The sequence below is a fragment of the Toxorhynchites rutilus genome, chromosome 3 (genome assembly GCF_029784135.1).
Source record: "Toxorhynchites rutilus septentrionalis strain SRP chromosome 3, ASM2978413v1, whole genome shotgun sequence".
Classification (NCBI taxonomy): domain Eukaryota; kingdom Metazoa; phylum Arthropoda; class Insecta; order Diptera; family Culicidae; genus Toxorhynchites; species Toxorhynchites rutilus.
Genome location: NC_073746.1, coordinates 130,865,796 through 130,889,114, shown reverse-complemented (window position 1 = coordinate 130,889,114; position 23,319 = coordinate 130,865,796). Strand labels below are relative to the sequence as shown.

At 37.9% G+C, this 23,319-nt stretch overlaps 1 protein-coding gene across 2 annotated transcripts in view; it reads left to right on the top strand.

Moving 5' to 3' along the window:
- LOC129777059 (S-adenosylmethionine decarboxylase proenzyme) overlaps window positions 1-15,487 on the top strand; it is a 31,067-nt gene extending 15,580 nt beyond the window's left edge. The window contains exons 3-7 of one of the 2 annotated variants that reach the window (XM_055783115.1): window positions 5,497-6,007; window positions 6,075-6,167; window positions 6,353-6,373; window positions 13,128-13,283; window positions 13,379-15,487. In XM_055783115.1, the coding sequence (XP_055639090.1) occupies window positions 5,497-6,007; window positions 6,075-6,167; window positions 6,353-6,373; window positions 13,128-13,283; window positions 13,379-13,516 (919 nt within the window). In that variant the 3' untranslated portion in view covers window positions 13,517-15,487. The remainder of the gene's footprint in view (window positions 1-5,496; window positions 6,008-6,074; window positions 6,168-6,352; window positions 6,374-13,127; window positions 13,284-13,378) is intronic. The other variant, XM_055783116.1, reaches the window with a different exon arrangement.
- Window positions 15,488-23,319: the final 7,832 nt, after the last annotated feature.

The following is a 23,319-nucleotide window of genomic DNA, read 5'->3' as shown; positions in this document are numbered from 1 at the left end:
ATTATCAGAGCACCAACCATGAGTTGGGTCAAACAGCTTCACAAACGTTCGGTGTCGGCATGGATCGAACCGAGAGTATCATGATAATCTTGCAATCACCCATTCCGTATAATTGTATGAACGTGTAAAATTTCCCATTTATGACCAAAATCAGCGTGATCAAAATCTTTCCGAAATTGTGAAAGTTCAAGTAACTATTTCCGGGAGCTTTTTGATCAATGCATACTTTGTTTGAAATAAAAAAAACTTAAATCAGATAGTCAGAAATTTCGGATTTCGTTCTAGAAATTCCTTCCCCAGTTCTCGCCAGAAAGGTGGGGTCAGTTGCGGTTATCATTAAACACACACATCATGTGCTGTGCAGCAGCACATGGCACAGCTTTTTTTCTTGCTAATTAGCCGGAACAGTGAACTTAATCAGAAAGTGTGCTGTCCCGGCTGTCCCGTAGTTCGTACAGACATTTTTACAACGCACGTGTTTTGCATACGCTGAGGTTATCGGGAATGTCATGGCTGTAGAAATTTCACTCTCAATTAAAGAATGAATCACGACGCAGCACACAGTATTATCTCCAAGCTATATGTAACAGCGCATACTTTCGTCGTTACTAAGGCTCATCAAAAACTGGATTGGGAGAATCATTTTGTTTCCGTATTGACATGTTTTTGCAATATTGGCCCGAGATGATGAAGGCGTGCGTGGCAGTTTGCGGAACTTCGACAATCGATGGATTCCCTGTTCGACGTTCAAACTGGCGCTAAAAGATTTTGGCAAAGAGTAAAAAAGTATTGAATGTAACGGAATCCCTTTTGGTTTCAGTACTGTAATAAACAGTGCGAGATGTCGACGAATTTGTCCACGTCAACTTGATGATACCAACAGAAAACAACGACATTCCTGTAATTCGAAAACGTATTATCAGCGGAAGTTTTGCCTACTGATCCTGATTCTATTGTTAATCTATCTATAGAGTCTAGCTAACGGATTCAGGGTCGTTTCGGATGTTCGAATGTACCGTACCGTTACTTCATTGTACCTCATCTAGTAGGCTAAAAAAGGGGTGAAGCTCGCAGGTCGCACCTAACAGTTGTGAAAAAAAGGGTTCAGTTTGCCTACCAAATACAGTGGAACCTCGATTATCCGCGGATAATATTTGTTGTAATACATTGATGGCTTTCGCAAAAACCCCAAATCTTTTAAGGCTATATCAGAAATCGTTTTGTCCAATGGTATGCAATGGATGATCAGTTTCTCAGACTGCTCACTCTCTACTACTGGTCCGAACCGGCCAATGTGCTCGTTGACATATCATTACAGAAGTTGGAATGTCCGTAAAAGAAAGATTTAAATCATACACCCAAAGTTAATTTTTAGCACATGTTGTGGCATCCCGATTTATTACATAAAATGAGCTGAAAGATAACATAAAATGTTCTACTCCTCAAAACATGTATATTATTTGTATAATATATATGCGAGAGCCAATATGAGGGAGCGATACAGGAGACACATTTAAATGAAAGCATATGAAAGCTTTTCGTATAGTTTGCCAAATACTCGGCCCAGACAGAGAAAGATATATTCTCGTTCATGTTCTTCTTTATCGGCTTAGAAAACACCTCCCAACTTCATTTTATGATGAGGTGTAATATTATCACGCTCCTTTATAATAGCGCTGGCAGCTATATGGATAGCATGGTCGTGTAAAGTAACTTCGCATTCCAGCCGGCCTTGGTTCTAGATCCCCATTGACGTCTATGGACTTTTTTTTTGCACAATCCCAAATGAAAAGAGAAAAGAAAACAGAAAGAGATGTCTGCTCGCATACATACAAACCATTTTTAAGCTTATAAAATAGCTCATTATTTGCGCATTTGACTCTCATGCACAGGAAATGGCATCTTTTCTGCCAAAGATGACATGTTTTCTGCCAACGCTAGTTTGGGTGTAGAATTACTTACTAACATGAACCTCTTCCTCAGAGCTGCTTCAGAAATACTGAGGTTTGCCACAATCCGACGCTTTCAATCTCCCTCCCGAAGCGTCTTTCGGGCCATTCCGAACATTTCTGGAGTGCATTTCTTCCAGATGTATTTCCTCTTGTAAGTCCTGTATGAACACATTTTAGTTGAAAATATTTACATTCTAGATTCCTTTATTGGCAAAACACTACGAACATTCGCCCCCAAGCAGTTCTTCAACAAATCCGATTTCTACAAAAAACTCTTTCTCTAAGTTTTTCTCAGAAACGAATAAGCCTTAGAAACTACTACGGAATGAAGAAATTCTTGACCCAGTAGTTTCGGATTTTCTGTTTATTTCAAATATCATATTCGTTATTCTGAAAAATTGTATAAATTAGATGAAAATAACGCAAAACACTTCTTACCTTAAAATTTTCCGCCATTGCATAATGATCCAGGGAGCGCATTAGCACTTGACGGAGCTCGACAGTTATTCTCTAGACAAAAATTGTCTTCGACAAAGTTGTTACATATGATAGAGCGCTCATTTTCATGTTGTCAAGAATAGGGTGACCAAAATTATCGATGAAATTAAAAAATCCAACTTTGTTATCTTTATAGATAGAGGTAAACATAGTTCGACAATGTTGTAGTCCCAGTTATCTTAATCAACTTATTAGAACAAGTTTTTTTTTCTATCCCTTGAAATAACCGATATAGCGCTTTTTTTCTAAGGTGCGTTACGGTCACCATGAAAAAACGGTTTTTCTGTTCTACCTTTTATATTTCAAATTCTACATGCAAACTATCTTCAGAAGACTTTCAGAGCTTACTTACTAAGACAAACATTTTGCGATGTAGAACTTGTCTATATCAAAACCGTACTCAAAGTTATTGATATTTCTTCCCCCAAAACACGAAATTGATGTTGGACGACTTTTAGGAATATCTCATCATCTTTGATGTTTGATCTGATGAAGTTCGCAAATCAAGACAAAGCTAAACTGTAAAACTAAGCCAACGACTCTGTCCAGCAATTCTCGTGTACTATGAGGGAAAAGTAGTGGATACAATGCTGGAACGTAACGTTTTTTCATTGTGACAAATGTTTCTTCGGATTTACATTAGAACCTCATTTCTTTTCTTGGATAACTGTATTTTAAAATAGGAACATTCCGCAAAGACTGAAATAGATATATTTGGAAGATTACTGTATCGTATTCATTTTCCATCGGTTGATGAAACGCTATACTCAACGCGAAAACTGATTCATGTTGACTATCCGGATAACAGAAAAATTCTTGCTATCAATTCATGTCACTTCTGTGTATAGTCGCATGCACCAGACTTTTTTATTCGATGTTTTCTTCTTTACGTTAGCCGTGTAGTCTTTATTTTTTTGTCGTTGAAAGTTACCTGCTGACGGGTTTCTAATTTCCTTTAATGTTTCTATTCTTCGAAAACAAACTACTGTGCCACAGGCATTTACAAAACTTGACATATTTTATCGCATATACAATTAACCCACATTAATCTGAAATATGTATTACACCTGATAAATTTTATGAATTAGTAGGGGACATTCAAAACAACTGATCGAATAAAAATCGCCGCGTTGTTCCCTGCTTATAAAAATCTTTTTAAAAAAGAAATTACTTTTTTGCACGTTTTTGACGTTTTTTTTCAATTTTTTAAATAGTAGAACTGAAAAATTATTATTTTTATTGGATCATGCGATAGAGAGATGTATAAAGATTTATTCACATTGAATTTGGAGTAAATCTGTTCAGCAAAACTTGAGATATCATATACGCCAGTTTGAAAAAAAAAAAATAGATTCGAGAAAAAGTGCTCCTGTGACCGAGAGCCATTTATGAAGAAGGAGATTCGAGAAAAACGCGTTTTAAGTTTTGTGTCAAGGTCGTTCTAGATTAGATACCGCATCATCAAAAAGACTATAATTCGGTAAATAATGGGATTTTCGAAAAATCCTTTCTATGGTATATTCTTGAATGTCTAAAATTCAGAAATAAGAAGAATTTCGATTTTTTTTTTAATTTCTGGACTAGCATACCCCTCTGAACTCTTATCTAGACAAATCTGCTTGTAGTACAATTCTGACGAGAAACACAGAAATAATAAATACGAATGCTTAAGACCAATAACAAGAACAAACATACAAAGCAAAAAAACTGATATTTTGTGTGACAAGCTCTAGAATACACGTGAACATAGTGCAAATCGGAAGATAATTTCTTGACCAGAACGAGAATTGAACCTGAACCCCCGGCATTATAATATGTGATGCCAACCAGTCGGCTACGTAAAAGTGTGAACGGTCGTGTGATAATTAAAAATCAACATAATCATGTGAATTTCTCACAGCTAGACACCTACCCCTTATTGTTATACGTTTGTCGAGGTTACCATGCTTATCCACGACAGCTATAACATGTTGTTTCGACTTTTAGGAAAACGCTGAACTCTCATTTCAAATGAACACGCTCTAGGAATGCAACCCATGCGCAAAAACACGTGCGTCGTTTTTTATTACAGTTTATATTATTTTTCTTTGTAAAAAAGCTGTCGCGCTTTGTATGTTGGTCGTTTATTTCTGTTGTCTCATTTGTCTGTGATTTAGCGCAAGCAACACTTTGCCTTCTGATATGCGCTGTTGTTATTGCAATACATGGGTTAAAAAATTAATGAAATTTCCAAAACCGTATAACAAATCAGAATTCTGTAGAGATTATTTTTGATCGATTTAGGCAACATATTACTTTATTATTTGTGATTCCATTCACTTCGAAATAATGTTGCTCTAATTGAATTAGCATGCGGAAATTATAATCAGCTCGAGAGTCACAGCTGATAAGAAGAAATTGGAATGTTAGTACAAACACGTTTTGACACACCATCAAACAACACGATCTTCGAGCTCACCAGTAGATAAATGATGAATTATTTCCTAGGTGAACGTGTTTCAAATCTGAAATTTATAGTGATGGTGATTTGACCACATTTCCTATATGTTGTAATATTAACACTCATCTTTGAATAAGATTGCTGTCAGGCTTTTCGATACAGATAGACTCTCTTAGAACCAGCGTAATAAGAATTGTTTGCGGTTAAGTTTTCGTGAAATGTGACAAATCATGTTTGTTGTATACCGCATTGCACGTGTAGTGAATGAATGGGCACAATTGGCGTGTTTATTATAAATTCACTTAAAGGATTTCAAAGGGTAACGAGCCAGGGATTAAAAAAAATCTTCACGCGTTTCTTTTTTTTGCTGGAGGTCATCGGCAAGCAGATACAAATATAACTCATGTTGGAAAACACGCCGATTGAAGTTTTGTGTGCTTATTTGATTATTGGCAAATTTCCGGGGTACTGTTTATGGTAGTCTTCCAATTTAAGCGAGCCAAATATTCGACACTCCGACAATCATTAATTTTCGTCTATTTTTATTTCTCTTTATTTTCATGTTCCTTTCGCGTCGTTGGCAAAATTTCATCGCAACCCATATAGCGAAAGCAGCATGTTCGTGTCGAAACGTCGCTGGATTTTGAAGACGTGCGGTACAACGACACCGCTACAGTGCTTCGAACCGTTGCTCCGTCTTGCATCGGAAATCGCCGGTTACAGCGAGATAGAAGATTTGTTCTACTCGCGCAAGAACTACAAACGGCCGGAACTGCAGATTTCTCCCCACCGTGGCTTCGAGGAAGAAGTTGCCTTCCTGGATTCATTTTTTGAGGATGGACGTGCCTATAGCCTGGGCGCGCTTAATCGTGATTGCTGGCATCTCTACACGCTGAGCCGCGGGGGAGGGGGCTCCGATAAAATAAGAATGTTTAATAACAATAACAACAACAACAGCGGTAATCAAACAACAAACATTGGCTCGGATAGTCTGTTCGAATCTCAACAGTTACCTGATCCGGATCAGACCATTGAAATTCTTATGACTGATCTCGACCCTAAAGTTATGGCACTCTTTACCAAAGATGTCTGTGACACGGCTATGGATGCAACTCAGGTAATTTGTCAATTTCTGTATTTTCACTGGTCACAGTATAAAGCTGAATGATTGCTTCCTTTTCCAGAAATCGGGTATTCATAAGCTCATTCCAGGAATGGTTATCGATGATTATCTTTTCGATCCGTGCGGTTATTCCATGAACGGAGTTGCCAAGTGTGTAAGTATCATTTGAATTCGAAACATTACGCTCAAAAGTCCCCCTAAAATACCCATGAAAACTAGAGCGCCAGTTGGATGAAACTTTGCTAATTATCTTCTTATTTTACTCTCTGTCGGTTCTTTTTACCCAATCCGTTGTTCCCTCCAATGCACCCGTCACATCATCCTGGGGAAATCATATAGTGCGGAAAAAAGCACAAGGAGGTAGGCTAATGTTCCACTATCATATGAAAACAATCAAGTGTGAGAGCAAATGCTATTAACAGCGGCTGGGTTGAGTTTTTCTGGTTCCATTTAGATAACTGTGTGTGTGTGTGTTTCGATGTTTTTTTTGCTGTTTTCCGTCTAATTTAACCAGCCTTTATTCCTTCTTCTATGATTGGGTTCTTTTCTCTACGAGTGTCCTTTGTTCTGTCTTATCCAATTGGTATGCACTGAAGTGTGCTTTTTCCCTGCTGAACTTCAACGTGTTTGTCCGTTTTGATGTTGCATGTTGCCATAAAAGCCATGTTTTTGTTTCTTTTATGATTCCTTTGAGCGCTAGCGGTAAAGCACTTTCGTTCTCCATAGTTTCCTGTGGGCCGTGGAGTGTATAGCATTTTTATTTCATTCAGAAGGAACTTTCCACTCCGAAGAGCACGGAATGCTCGTGGAGAAATTTTGTTATGTTGTTTTGACGTAGGACTACGTCTTATAGGGGGATCCCTCTACGAAAAAATGTAACGAAAAATTAAGGTCTCAATTTCAATTTCATATTAGGCAAAACGTAATGTCTCGATTATTTATTACTTTCGGGTGATATAATGAAAATGTGATATATTTGAAATATATGTTCCGTTTATTCGTTTCAATTTCAAAAGTCTTTTTCATCGATAGTCCGTATAAAGAAAGGGTGAACCCGCATTTTACCGACCATAAATATTTTTATGGTACACTACAATTTCAACACTATTTTTAGTGCAACTTGCAACGGTTATACAAGAACATTTATCACTATATTTATTACATGGACACGTTAAACAACACAACAAAAGTCCCGACCTACTTCGATTTTTTTGAAACTTTGTGCATAAAGTGACAGTTTTCAGATGACCAATTTTAACACGTTGAGCCTCACATTGTTCTTGCTGCGCTTTCCATTTGGCGCGCATCAAGGAGACATTGACCTTTTTTACAAAAAAATAATTACATGAAATCCAAATGTTCGATAACATTATGATTTTTTTTATCCCATCTATTTATTTTTATTATAAGGCTCATCTAGCAATTCAACACATGTCCCATTTTTCGGCGTCAGAATATTCCTATTGTTCGAATGTTCACAGTTGGACACAGCGGGACTGTTGATATGAGGCTTCAATTGTTATGTTTATAAATAGCACCAATTACCGATGCGCATTCCAGTCAATACAGCGGATTCAGGTTGAGATTTTATTTTTGGCTAGAAACTGACGAACTTCCGACACAAACTGATTTTGCAACCATTCACAAAATAGTAGCCAGGTATTGCTGAGGCAAAAGCCTTAAGTGCTACGCCTCTTAAAATCTAATAGAAAAAAGTTGCCAGTTGCCAATCAAGTTTGATTCTTGATAGTACAATGTAAGTGGTGTATCGAGGGTGACAGATTCTAATTATCAGAAACTTAGGAACATGGCATGAATATGTTTGGTTTTCGGCAAAGCTGAAAGTTTTCAATCCAATGCATTTTTCCAATTCAATTCATGAATTGGAAAAACAAATAATCTTCTGGTGGGAAAAAGCAAATTCAAAAAATGTTCTCTGATTGAACTATTATTAAATATGATGTTATAGCCTTAGATGAACCAGCCGCTGTTCTAATTAATGTCTTGAAAATGTGTATAAATCAGCTAGTTACGTATCTCTGAAAAACTCGAACAGTTGGTACAATTTGGATCTTTTGGGCCTCAAACGTGAGAGGGACAAATGGTACAAAAGCTTTTGTAGAACAAATAGTGGTAATCATTGGAACATGTACACGCAATAGATATTCACAATTGATTAAGAAAATTCAGAGGAAGATTGATCAGCATCAAAACAACAGCAAAAAGTTATGGAAAATTTTGAAATCTTTACTGAAACCTAGTGATAGCAAACCGCGGTCCATAACTAGAACACACCTGAATAGTCTGAACTTGCTATAGTTTCCAAGTATAACGTTTATTTCGTCAACAGTGTTTCACTGATTAATCAATCCATTGAATTGGACGAAATAAAACATCCTGCTAATAGTAGTTGTAGATTTGGAAGTTTTCACACAAATAAGTTCTAATATTTAATAGGTTTACTTCTCCATCTTCCAGTGTTTCCAGGATTTCGATTAAAATCGAATGATACACAATGCGTCATGCAAGTAACCTCTCACGAACATATAACCAAATATGAGAGGATCATTCAGATACTTGTATGAATGACAGTAATCACTTGTGTTACATGATTAAACCAAGAGAGGAACGAAGACTGTTGTTTGCATATTCGAGCTGTATCGAACATCGCTAACCATTTTCGAAGCCTGCATACAAGTTTGAACCGAATTTATCGTCCCGCTCTACTATAGCGAAACCCACTGCACAGGCAAGTGCAAAGCAATAAATGATACAAGTAAAATTACGTCATCTTTCGGTCACCATTTGCGGAGAACAAGGAATGGGAAAAGAGAGCGGTGTTGCTAGTAAAACCATGCGGTCTATATGAATATACATATTTCAAGGGATAGCGGCGTTAAAAATGGAAAATATGATCTGTCTACCTTTCCCTTAGCCTCTATCGAGCTAAATAATCATATAGTTTGCACTCTCTGAGACTTAACAATCAGGATTTGCTATATTAGCTGAATATGAATCATTCGCTTTGCGTAGTCCGTACGATCCTGCTGTTTCATGATGCATGGAGAGGTCGATATGCATATGTTAGAGGCAAAGAAGAAAATAAACTTTCTGCACCGAAAGCGTATATGATGGTTCTGCTTGCGTGTCGGTGTATCCTAAAGTGCGAATCGATGCGGAGTTGTCTCATTCTCTTTTGTGTCGTGATTTGCAGCACGTAACAACAATAGGATGCCGCTGGGGGAAATGATTTGTGTATGATCATATTTGAACGAACGAAAGCGATTTTTTCAGTGAATGGATCATTTGGCAAACACTGTCATCTTCGATGCTAGACACTCTAAAATAGTTATCCATGAAGTAAATAATTGTTTATTTAACCATGGTGTTTATTTTCAAAGTAGTTCACAGTTTGCTACCTCTACATTTACGTGATCGAGTTTAAACGCGAATGAAACAAGAACACCTAATTTCTTGTCATGTGCTTCACAAAATTCATTGTACTTCAAACGAATAAATGTTTTCAACTCGATTCCAAGACATATTAAATGCGCAACGAAACTTACAGAATTTAAGAGGCACTGTATTGGCTCTGTGGCGGACATGACTGAATATTGGCTTGTCTTTTGATAATGAAATAAAATTACAATTTTGTGAATTTATATCTGTAATCAATTCGTTTTTTGAAGTAGGACTACGTCTTTCATTTCTGTACCGGGGTGTAAGTTCAATGTTTCGAAAACGAGAGAGTGGCGCTTTGAGTGTAAGGTTTTGAGCGTCATAACTCTTTGCCGGTTGAACGGTGTGGTACGTAACCACTTCATTCGAAAAAAAAAATGTTCAAGAGTTATATGATTGTTAATTATTGATCCAAAACCTTGTTTCACTAGCTTAAAAATAGCATTGAAAACAGGTTATTGAAATCACACATATCCGTATATAAGCTAGCGCCGCTCGGAAATTCATTTAATTGTAATTACGATGTGAGCCGGAGAAGGTCACGCCCACATGCCTATGCATTATGCTTTTCTCTCCCAATTCCGTTTCGTTTCTGCAGCCGAACATATAGCGAAAATCGAGGTATCGATGATAATTCAATACTGATGAGTGCCATTGACTATATATTTGATAGTGAAGAATACGAAATGTTTAAGATGATGTAGTGAATATTTCACCATATCGAAGAAATTACATCGATGGAAGCAGCGTCGTTGTCGTTGTCGGAAAAAGGATATTATTTTTGCTCTGTTATTCTGAGAAGGAATCCATTTCTTCTTCAAGCGCATAATAATTCTGCTCTGGAGCAACGAAATAGTATGATAATCATTCCATACAAAAGACAAAATGTCCAAGACTAAATGTCTAAGAGTTAAAAATTGTTTCAATAGATTTTTAAGCTTTTAAGCTTTGAAAACAGACTTTGAACAAATTTTGACTTTGAAAACAATACACAAATCCGTATTTAAGCTGGCACCCGCTCGAAAATCCAATAAAGCCTCTTAAAAACATAGAATCGAATCGAACCAGAAATCCATTTAGTGGCGATGTGAGATAAGCATGGTCACGCTCACGCGCCTATGCATTATGTTCTTCTCTCTCAATTCAAAAATTCTGCAGTCGGACTGAACGGAGTCGCATTATTTGACGAACGCAGCAGTTCTATTATTGAATGCTTTCAGAGGAGGAATTGATTCCTCCTTTGAGCGTTCGTAATTATTTCCTGGCTAAACGAAGTGGTATGATAATCACTTTATTCGAAAGGGGAAATGTCTAAGAGTTATATGCTTGTTACTTATTGATTGCTAAACCAATGTTAGTCCTACGTCCACCTTGCGGTTATATCACAGGTATAACCCACTTCTAATTTTTTGGTTACTCTGGATTCTTTTTTTAAACGATTTTTTTTCGTGATTTTATTTTGCGCGATAGCGTTTGCGAGTGTGGTTGTGACGAACGCGCGCTTGTGATGGGGGGAATCTTTTTATACATGATTCTCTCGAAATTATGCGATTTTTATTTAAGCGTTTTGCTCGAAATTACGCGATTTTTTAAAGCGATTTTTATTTATTTACTGTTAGCGTGCACGCAACAGTCGCGTAAAAATATTTCAGTGTAAACTGATTTCAAAGCTCAAACCTCTGTAGAGGAAGGTGGCGGGACCATCATCATCATCATCTTCGATGGAACCTAGGTTGAGTCCCAACAGAAAACATGAAAAATTGCGTTAATCAAATTATTACATATAGCATTGTCGAGTGACATAGGAATAGGAATAATTTTTAATGATAATTATTATAAAGAAATAATTTTAATGATAATGATACGAGACTATGAAAGATGAACAAGATTTTTTTGTGTAAACTTTAGATAAGTATTTACTAGAGAGAAACGGATAGGATATCCGGTACCTATCCGGTATCGGGCCAATATTTACTATCCAGCCGGATACCGGGTTGTGATCTACTATCCGGCTGAATACCGGATATTAGAAAAATCATTAATTTCTCATAAACACAACATAGATCATAACAAAATAGCTCATTAGTTAGCTAGTATATCAGTAAAATCATTTATACATAATTAAAAATAAGGTTTTATTACTGAAATGCCAGTTTTCTTTTCAAAATGAAATTAATATTATTCATGACATTAATTTATGAATAGTACTCAAAATTAACCAGCGGTAAATTATGATGAATAAATAACAAATTTTCCGAAGTTGATGATGACAACCGATTACGCTTTGCTTCGTACACAAGGCCAACTTCAGAGAATATTCTTCGCTGTAATACCACTGCGAGGAGCTGAAATTTAAACTCTAGCAATCCTTGTCCCCAATTGACTGCTCAGATTTTAATGAGCACCAAATGTAAGGATCGTGATTGCGATCGATTCGGAATGTTTTCACATAGCGGTCGATTTTCTTAGAAATGGTATTTTTTTCTGAACGCGACTCTAACTATTATTTTTAATTGCCATTTCGTTGAAACAGTCCCAAAAGGTGTCGTGAGTTTAGTGTATTTCGTTTCGGCTGTTTTCGTTTCAGGAACTCCTTAATAGTCTTAATAGTGATTTGAAGCTCATGTCTAAAAAGGTTGCAATTAGGTAATTTGGGTCTTTTCCTAAGTAGTTGTTCAATTCTTATCAGAAAAGGATCTGTTGAAAATTCCTGAAACATGGTACTCTATTAAACTCTATTAAACGACATCCATTCGAAACGGAAAATTTATTCATAGGTAGTTATTTTTATGTAAAGATGTATTTATTTGTTCCTAAAACGTAATCCTTTATTCGCTTTATGCACATATGCAGTGTCTCCCGGTTTCGAATTGTAACTTGGAACTAGTGTCTCCCGGAATACATGGAACTTTACATTAAGCCTTTCCTCAAGCATGGATGACAACTTTTGTTTATACTGAGTACCGTACAATTCGGTTCCCGGAAAAAATCGCTCCAGAAAACAACTGCTACAGAAACAATCGCTCCGAAAATTGTTAGATCACAAGTGAGCTAGAAATATTCTGATGTGGAAAAACATCATAGGTATAAGACGCTCTGTGATACCGTGTTTCAAACTAACCGGACACTTCTGACGGCGGATCGGCGGATCGGTCGACTCCAATCGCGTTATCTTGGTGGGCCGCCTCGATACCCTATCCTCGTTACATGGATACTTGGCTCCCTTTCAAGCAAACCATTTATCATGACAATGTCATGCGAAAATGCGAAAACAGAATAGAATCTGAGAGAGGTTGGCGTCGACATCATGCCTCATACCGTATGACTCATACGGTATGAGGCATGATGTCGACGCCAACCTCTCTCAGATTCTATTCTGTTTTCGCATTTTCGCATGACATTGTCATGATAAATGGTTTGCTTGCTCCCTTTACATTGACCGGATAATAAATTTCAAAAAAAAACGGAAACGAAAAAAATTGTTTATAAAATAAATTACAAAATCAACAAGTTCACTAGACATTAAAAATTTAGGAAAAGTTCGAAGTGTGAAGTTGTTCCTTTTTTGTTAGAAATATTACTCGTTGACTGACATGCATGTATCCCTAGATTGATTTTAAATACACTCCTACATTAAAAATACTTTCACCTACAGGGATGCTACATGACGATCCACATTACTCCTGAACCAGATTTTTCATATGTCAGCTTCGAAAGCAACGTCGCCTCTTCCAGCTATGGCGATTTGATCGAACGTGTGATTCAAACCTTCCAGCCTGGAAAATTTATTGTTACTATTTTTGCAAATAAGGTAAGTTTATAGATTGTTCAAGACAAATTGAATTGTTTTGCAAAAACATTCGCTCAATATTTTTAAACCAACCTCATTTTTTTTTCTCATTGCAGACATCTTCAGCAGCGAATGCATCTCGCGAGCTCGAGCACCTGGCAACGATCGATCAATGGAAGCGTCATGATATTCAGTTCTCGCGTTTCGCCACCTACGATTTGACTTACGCTCAATACTGCAAATACCCAAGCTGAGGTTTACCGTGCCTAGTCCTCGAAAGGGCTTTTTTCGCTTCCCAAATTCCTTCCCAGTCCTTCAATTCCTCCTCCTCCGCTAAATCTCCCGTTTTTATCGTACGTCCTTCCCCATTCTCTTTTGTAATTTCACCAATCGCTTTGTTCCGTTTGTTTCTCAACATTTTTCCGCTGTTAATCTCGTTCAATTTTGCCAAGAGCTTCTTATACTGCGAAGTCGATGATAATGAATGCAACAATAACAACAACAACAAAAACAAAAACGACATTGGTAAGATGACTATAGATCCCGATAAATCCGGAATCAAGGGCTATTTTCAACAAGTTGGTGAGAGCAAAAATAACGACAATTTCGGCGGCCAATTAAAGCAGTTGTTCGATCTTCCGGCTGTGTTGTTCGCCATCATTCTGCTGCAGATGATTTCCTTTGTGCTGGTGCTGAATATTGAAGAGTGCTCACCGCTAGTTCTGTTTTCCTGGTGGCGCAACAAAATCTCCTGAAATTGACTACCACGTGGCAAACGAACGACGAGCGATCGGTTTATTTGTTCGCTTTTGTTCTGATGCCTCTTTTGATTCACATTGTCCCAGTTATTATTTTGATAATAACACATTACCGATCAACAACAAGCATTCCCGCTCCGCCCCATTGCGGGGCGAAGCTTCTAGTGACGATATCCTCCATCGCTACTGTGGTAGTATTTGCTTCGATATGTATCGGCAAATCATTGGTCAAGTACTAGTGGTTGTCATTATAGTATTTGCAGTGATAGTATGCGATGTGTGCACAAAAATTTTACCATCATCTTTTACGTTCTACAATACACGCTGCGAGGTGTTTTGCAGCAATGCGGCGAATTTTGAAGAGGATTTTATTATTGGTGGAAAAAGAAGAATAATTCACAACAACACTAGGTGGAAAGCTTTCTCGCTAGATCTGTTTCTCTTCTACAAACGACAACTTGGTGTAGAAGTCTCTCAGTATAACCGGTACCACCAAGAGAAGCGCCACCGACTTTACAGCACAGTTTTAAGCACTATATACAAAACAATCGCTAATAATAACCACCAAATTAATGTCGTAGGTTCCAACTTTACTGTTAGCATTGCTAGGATTGTCAATAACAAAAGAATACTAGTTGAATGTATCATATTCGCTTATCTAATATCATTGGATTTGTATTCGTAGCGAAAAAGTTCAGCATTTGAAGAAACATGAATTTACTGAGAAACAAGTATATGAAACAAAGAGGAGTAATACTTATATCCCATTTTCCCCGTCGATACTTCCTTAGCGAATCTTCCCCCTTTTTATCAGATGATACATAAAATGTCTAAATCAACATGCGATAAAATTAACAATGAGTTTTCAGGACACATTGAATGTTATATCTTAAAAACAAATGCATTAAAAAGATGAATACAAAAAGTAACAAATGAATTATTAGCGTCTTAATGGTGAATCGTGAAAAGATTACAAAATGAAGGTGATGAATCCCTATATAAAAAGGAAGAAGCGATGAGAACGAACATTGGAATATTTGAAATTTTACCGATATTTCTCGGAAGACAAACATGTTAAGCAATTAAACATAAGTTTCATTAGCATTAGGAAAATGGTTACAGATTACATGTTATTTAAATATTCCGTCAGCCCGCGGGTTCCAAGCCCATATATGCTATATTTTTCTAATTACAAAATCAATATATGGCCAAGATTATCAAATGATGTATTGCGGAAGCAAAATACTGTCAAGATTATTCGATTCATTGTAGTATTACTTCATTTTCAAACTTTTTTTGTGAGGAACGAAATGAGCGCGCAAACTTTATGGCAGCATGAAATTTCGGTTCCATGACTTTCACATATCTAGGCATTTATTTCAGTGCAACAATTTCATATTTACTTTTATGCGCATATAGAATATGTAACTTTTTACGACAAAATAAAATACATCCATTCTAACTAGAGGTACTCGGGATACACCGATATTTTGAATCCGAAAATGCCCTCCATTTTTAAATTGTAACAACATTAAATGAAATAACAAAGCAATAACGATTACAATGTTTTTCTAGCACTAATTTCCGGTGGTTCATGCTAACAAAGGCATATTGACCTGAGGATAGTCAGTGGAATATGAAGAAATTCGCCTTCGTATTCAGAGGCGAATGAACTGAAAAGTTTGAAACCTCTTTAATTCATCATCAGTCATCAGTCAGCCTTCGTATCGATTTGGAAATGAGCTTCAACGTGGTTTGACATATACCACAGGTGAACTATATTTTTTTTTGTATCGTACATGAACATTACTCACACATATAAAATAGCGTGCAGTGTTGTGTTCAGGAACACTAACAAATTTGAGAATTTTGTTGATATAAACTCGTTTTTCTGTATGTTTTTTTTTCACAAAATTGAACTCGGATACAAAGTGAACTAAAATTTTGTTTAGAATACCTCCCTGCACGCACGCTGTTTATTGATACTAACGCGAGGACCTTTATAGCATATCTGATAACTGATAACTGATTGGAACTAAGTTCCAATAACTGTCCATCAATGGTGTAACTACTTTTTGACGTAGGACTACGTCTTTCATTTCTATACCGGGGTGTAAAATCAAAGTTTCGAAAACGAAAGCGTTACGCCGGAGACCGAGATTTTGAGCGTTAATAGCTCCTAAACAACTGAACGAAATGGTATGATAAACACTTCATTCGAAAGATAAAATGTCTACGCGTTATATACTTGTTACTTTTTGTTCCAAAAACTTGTTTCAATAGTCTTAAAATTGCTTTCAAAACAGGCTATTGAAATCACCAATCGGTATATAAGCGAGCGGCGCTCGGAAATCCACTCAGTTCTAATTGAACAGCGATTGGAGCATGTTGTCGCTGTTGCGGTGAAGCTCTTTATTTATCATGAAAGCGCGAATGAACGGTGTCACCAAGAGCCTGTTTGTGCACCCTAGGCCAGAAGGGAATCTATCAGGAGGAGAGTGATGCCACAAACGGTTCCCTGGGAAGACATCGCTACACACATACACGCGCGGCTATTAACAGGTGGTTATCGAGTTGGCATTAACCACTGGTGGGCTTCCAGTATCGAGGAAAATGTGGAAATATCTAATCGTTACTGAAAATAATCTGCCAGTTCCTTTGGGAATTTTCAAAATATATTCATGTTAAAGAGTTTATTTGAATGTTTTCTTTCCATGTAACACTGTGATCAAATACATTTGGTTTTGTGGTTTTTCAATCAATCGCAATTAACAGGATAGCTTCAGAAGATTATTCTTCCCCATCAGTAGGATATTTCCGTATCCAATATTGTATGCGCCCGCAATCGATTATTGCTCAGTCGCCGAAAGTTCCGAGCTCAGAGAGTTCATTCCCCTCTAGTTTGCCTTCCAAATTGCCATCGTAAACCACACCTTCTCTCGATTCAACCACACACAAAAAGCATACTTAAGCGATATTCTGGTGGTGAGACACATTCATTTTCCGTGAGGACATCGACAAGACAACATCGTTGCCTAACGTGCTAGAGGAGGTGGACGGCGAAGGATCGACACATACACGCGCAGAATTCTTTCCGTTTGGATGCCATTCAGCATCGAGAAAGTTCCGGAAAGATCTAATCATTGCTGGGAAATAATCAGCCAGTTCCTCTGGGAATTTAAAAATACATTCATGTGAAAGAGTTTATTTGAATGTTTTCTATTCATGTAACACTGTGACCAAATATTTTTCAATCAAGTACTATTAACAGGTGGTTATCGAGTTAGTATTAACCACTGGTGGGCTTCCAGTATCGAGGAAAATGTGGAAATATCTAATCGTTAGTGAAAATAATCTGCCAGTTACTCTGGGAATTTAAATTTACATTCACGTGAAAGAGTTTATTTTAATGTTTTCTATCCATAAAATATCCATATAATACATTTGGGTTTGTGATTTGTCAATCAAGTACAGTTAGCAGGTTAGCTTCTGAAGATTATTCTTCAGAACAAGGTTTTTCGTATCCTATATTGGATGCATAAAACCTTGTGCCTCCAACGTAACGCTCTCGTTTTCGAAGTCTCCCAAATATTCATTTATTCATTCATTCAGAATGGATTTAGATTCAACTTCAAACAAATGATCTCTAAATCAACGATAGTCCTACGTCACCCTTGCGGTTATACCATAGATATAACACACTTCCTGTTTTTGCATCAGAAATCAAGTTTTCGTATCACTTTACATGGACATAAAAATAAGATTGTGTACGCGGGAAAGAAGATTCATGTCAGGGAGAGTAAAGTGTGGATTGAAGTCAGGTTGAATGAAGAGGTAGGTTTGTATTCATTAGTCACGTCCACGTTGGTGACGTCCTAATAGAACCCCTATTGAACTGACAGAAGTCAACATATGGAGTTCCCCTCTGAATTTTTTCCTTTTTTTTGTCCTGAATCGGGTTCTCCACTGACTGCTCTGCTTGAGATTTTCCTAACGATCTTAGCACCAATCAAAACACCCGGCTTGTCACGTCAATTAGAATAACCATTGACTAGAATAGTTCATCAGTCATCCTCGCTCTCAACGCTCGTCAATTCATTTTCTAGTCAATTCGGATTATGTTGACGGCGAATGCCGGAGTAGTCCTAATCGAAGCAAAGCTATTAAGAGGAGAGTAGATTTTCATTTTTCATTTTCGGAGATTCCGAGTTCTGATACTAACTAGTGTATTCATGACTTGCGTATTATGATCAAGATGCCTCAGTTGAATGTTTTTAGTTCAAATAAACAAAAGATAAAATTCGAATATCGAATTCAAGGGTGCTTTGAGCAATCATGGTATTCCAATCTCCCCAAGGATATGATGGCCTTTTCCGCCTTATTGTTAATGGTATTCGCAAAATTCATCACCATTGGGCGCGCTCTCAAGTCATTCGATTTAATAGCTTTACATTGGTAGATTTTTTATTATCTGTATTGGTAAAAGCCTTTCCCTGCAACGGTATTTCGACTCGATAGACAGATGTGTTTTAGTAAAATTATGTTTTGACCAAAAATTTCACACAAAGTTCATGATAAAAAAGTGTAAGTGTAAGTAAGACTCAACTTTAAAAAAACGCAAAAAATTCGAGGGGTTGTATCCGAGACACGACCGCTTAGGACGTAGGACTAAGTCTAAATTTCATAAATAACTCTTTAGTAAAAAATTCCGGGGACCCTGAAAATGTTTAATGGCTTGCGTGGTTTTGTAGAATCATTTCGAGAAGCAACAATCCTTTCTTGCCTTTGCCAGAACAATATACTAATTGGCCATATGTCGCAATGTGCTTCTTTATATCAATGCACGCATTGTACTGAGTATTTTACGAGAGGCATCTTCCGAGCATTGCCATTCAACAAGCATCAAACACAGCAGCGATAAAAATGAAACATCGCGAGAATGACCGTTTATGAAAAATCGTTTCTCGACTCTCGGTCAAAACCGTCAACAAAGCTAGGAGCTTGTTGCATCAGAACCAAGCCGATGCGCACGAGAGCAAATACGAATGGTAACTGAAAGTATCGAAGGTGTGCTATTCACATGTACAGGAAATGAACAAGCTCTAAGTTTCGTGCAACGGAAGCAAGCAACACACACCAAGCCAAACACTGATGGCTAGAAGCAGTCTTCAGAAAACATACGCAGCTCTGCGCTTGAGTTTAATTTTCATCAGCGCGAGTTCAAAACAAACACGTATTCTCTCTCTTTACAAACACGACAGCGCAAAATGTACCCGGCGCAGAATTCAGATACTAAACTTCTCTTCTCACTTATGTGATGCGCGCCCCATTTTATACACACACACATACACATCAAGTTCTAGCGACTGCTTTTTTTTTTAAATCGTTTATTTTTACAGGCTCAGTTACATAAGTTTAAAGGAGCCAAACTCCTATCTGTATAGTTATAAGTATATATAAACATTTTTTATTAATTCTAATGTTAATGAAGTAGAGAACCGATTACTCGCGGCTTGCTCGAGTTTAGAAGGGTGACATTTTGTTTCAGGAAAAGGATGGGATATAAGGATATGTTGACAATGTTCACACTCACATTCGCACTCACATTCATCATACTCAATTCTTAAGCCTATCTTATATCTAGCATATATTTACATTTCACCTTATTCTATTGTTAGTAAGAAGGGATTTGATTTCTCGCGAAGGAAAAGGAAAAGGAGAATATAAGGATATAAGGACAATCACACACGAAGACTGATAGCTTTTAGGAAGACATATATTTGGGACATGTAATCAAGGTCTAACCGAGCCAACACATCTCTCACCGGCACATTGGGCTGCCTTCCTCTAGCCCGAAGAGAGTTTTCTAAATTCGATCTGGCAACAAGATACTCCTCGCACGACCAAACAACGTGTTTGATGTCGTGGTAACCTTGGCCACAAGCACAGATATTGCCATCGGCAAGATTAAAACGAAAGAGTAGCGCGTCTAACGAACAGTGATTGGACATGAGTCGAGAGAAGGTGCGAATAAAGTCCCGACTTAAGTCCAGACTTTTGAACCATGGTTTGAGGCTAACCTTAGGGATAATCGAGTGAAGCCACCGACCCAATTCATCTTCGTTCCACTTACGTTGCCAGTTAGCGATGGTATTTTTACGGACTGAAGAATAAAATTCATTGAAAGCGATTTGACGCTGATAAATATCGCCTTCAATTGCACCTACCTTTGCCAATGAGTCAGCTCTCTCGTTACCCGGAATTGAGCAATGTGAAGGGACCCAGACAAAGGTAATGACATAACAGCGTCTGGTTAAAGCACTCAAAATTTCTCGTATTCTCTCAAGGAAGTACGGCGAGTGCTTTTCCGGCCTCACTGAACGGATAGCTTCGACAGAGCTAAGACTATCCGTTACAATGTAATAGTGGTCAACAGGTCGTGAGGCGACGCTGTCCAGCGCCCAATGTATTGCTGCCAATTCAGCAATATACACAGAGCAAGGATTCTGAAGACTGTGGGAGGTGCTAAAAATTTCGTTGAACACTCCAAATCCTGTGGACTCATTCATAGAGGACCCATCAGTAAAGTACATATTATCACAATTGACACGCCCATACTTTGCATTGAAGATCGTAGGAACGATCCCCGATCGATGATAATCTGGAATTCCATGGATTTTCTCCTTCATGAACAGATCAAAATGTACAGAGGAATTGATGTAGTCAGGAAAACAAACACGGTTGGGAGTATACGAAGAAGGATCAACCTGCATGGAGATGAATTCATGATATGAGCTCATGAATCCTGAATGAAAATTTAGCTCGATAAGCTGCTCAAAATTTCCGATCACCAATGGGTTCATAACCTTACACCGGATGAGGAACCGAAGAGATAATAAATTGAAGCGATCTTTTAGTGGGAGTACGCCTGCCAAAACCTCGAGACTCATGGTATGCGTTGAGGGCATACATCCCAACGCAATACGGAGACAAAGATACTGAATTCGCTCGAGTTTAATGAGATGTGTTTTGGGGGTCTCTGTAGCCACATTGGTTGCGCGTTCGTTTAGTAAGCGATCGATCGTGAGTTCAAAACTCAGGGCCCCCATTGACCATCTTTGTGTTGTTACAGAATAACTACGTCCACGCAACAATCATCAGCGATGGAGATCGATCCATGGTCGAAATAAGATCGATTCATCCATACAACTCTGCAAGAAACATCGGGCTGCTGTTCTATAAATAATTCAACAATGGATCAACGACTGTCTCCGCTGTCCAGTCTTAACTGGATAATGGAAGAACAGATAGAAAACTCTTACGCCTAAATGGCTACTGTGTAAATGTGTACCATTTGCAATGGTATAGAAGGGAATACTCTAAAGCCGAAAAATGGCAACTGTGTAATGTGCTAATTATAGATATGATAAATATGTGACATGTACACGATTAAAATTCGGCTCTGTTACAGCTAAAATGCTTATGAGCCTAAAATGAACAAAAGGGATAAAAAAATGAGATGTGTTTTGGCAGCTGATTGAAAACAGAAACTGCCATACTCCATCACTGAGAGAATAGTTGTTCGATAAAACATTATAAGATCTTCGGGATGGGCTCCCCACCAGGTGCCGGTAATTGTACGGAGAAAGTTTATTCTTTGTTGGCATTTTTTACTCAGATACCTAATATTGGCCCCCCAAGTACATTTGGAGTCGAACCAGACCCCAAGATACTTGAATGACATAGCATGAGTGATCGGTTTACCCAAAAGTTGAAGCTTTGGTTTTGCTGGTCTATGCTTCCTAGAAAAAACCACCATCTCTGTTTTCTCCGTGGAGAATTCGATCCCTAGCCCAATGGCCCAGGTTGAAAAATTGTTCAAAGTATCTTGTAAGGGTCCTTGCAGGTCGGATTCGTTTGATCCTACGACAGACACCACTCCGTCATCTGCAAGTTGTCTTAGGCTGCAATTTTGTGTAAGACAATTGTCGATGTCGCTTACATAGAAGTTGTACAAAAGGGGGCTTAAACATGAGCCCTGAGGGAGGCCCATGTAGGAGACCCGATTTACTGTCGAATCCCCGTGAGAAAAATTCAACTGTTTCTCACAAAGCAAGTTATATAACATATTATTCAAAAGAGGCGGCAGACCCCGAGAGTGTAATTTGTCTGACAAAACCTCTATTGAAATAGAATCAAAGGCCCCCTTTATGTCCAAGAATACTGAAGCCATTTGTTTTTTTTCGGCGTAAGCCATTTGAATTTCTGAAGAAAGCAACGCAAGACAATCATTCGTCCCCTTGCCCCTGCGGAACCCATATTGTGTATCTGAGAGTAAGCCATTCGTTTCAACCCAACGATCAAGGCGAAACAAGATCATTTTCTCCAACAATTTCCGTATACAAGACAGCATTGCTATTGGGCGGTACGAATTGAAGTCGGACGCGGGTTTTCCGGGTTTTTGAATAGCTATAATTCGCACTTGTCTCCAATCATCTGGAACAATATTATGCTCCAGAAACCGATTGAAAAAATTCAACAAGCGATGTTTCGCCACATCAGGGAGGTTTTTTAACAAGTTGAACTTAATTCTATCCGTTCCTGGAGCCGAATTGTTACAAGAAAGGAGAGCAAGAGAGAATTCTACCATCGAAAACTCGGAATCAAGATCGCACCTATCTTGTGGTATATCTCGAACAATTTTTTGCACAGGAGCGGAATCGGGACAAACCTTCCGTGCAAAATTAAAAATCCATCGATGTGAATATTCTTCGCTTTCATTCGATGAAGAGCGATTTATCATGTTTCGAGCCACTTTCCATAATTTTTTCATTGACGTTTCTCGTGACAAACCTCCCACGAAATTTCGCCAATAAGCACGTTTTTTTCCCTTTGATCAAGTTTTTAAATTGATTTTCAAGGTCCAAATACGTTTGAAAATTCTCAATGGTTCCACGTTTCCGAAAAGCTTTAAACGCGTTCGATTTATCCTGATAAAGCTTGGAACATTGGCTATCCCACCATGGATTGGGAGGCCTTTGACGAAAAGTGGAACCTGGGATGGGTTTCGTTTGAGCGCGAACCGCGCTGTCATATATGAAACGAGAAAGGAAGTTATACTCCTCCAATGGAGGCAAACCATCTCTGGAATTGATGGCTAGAGCAATTGCGTCCGCATATTTTTTCCAGTCAATGTGTCTTGTGAGGTCATATGCCATGTTTATAGATTCAGAAGAATTCGAACTGGTGATGGAAATTTTGATTGGCAAGTGGTCACTGCCGTTGGGGTCCAGGATTAC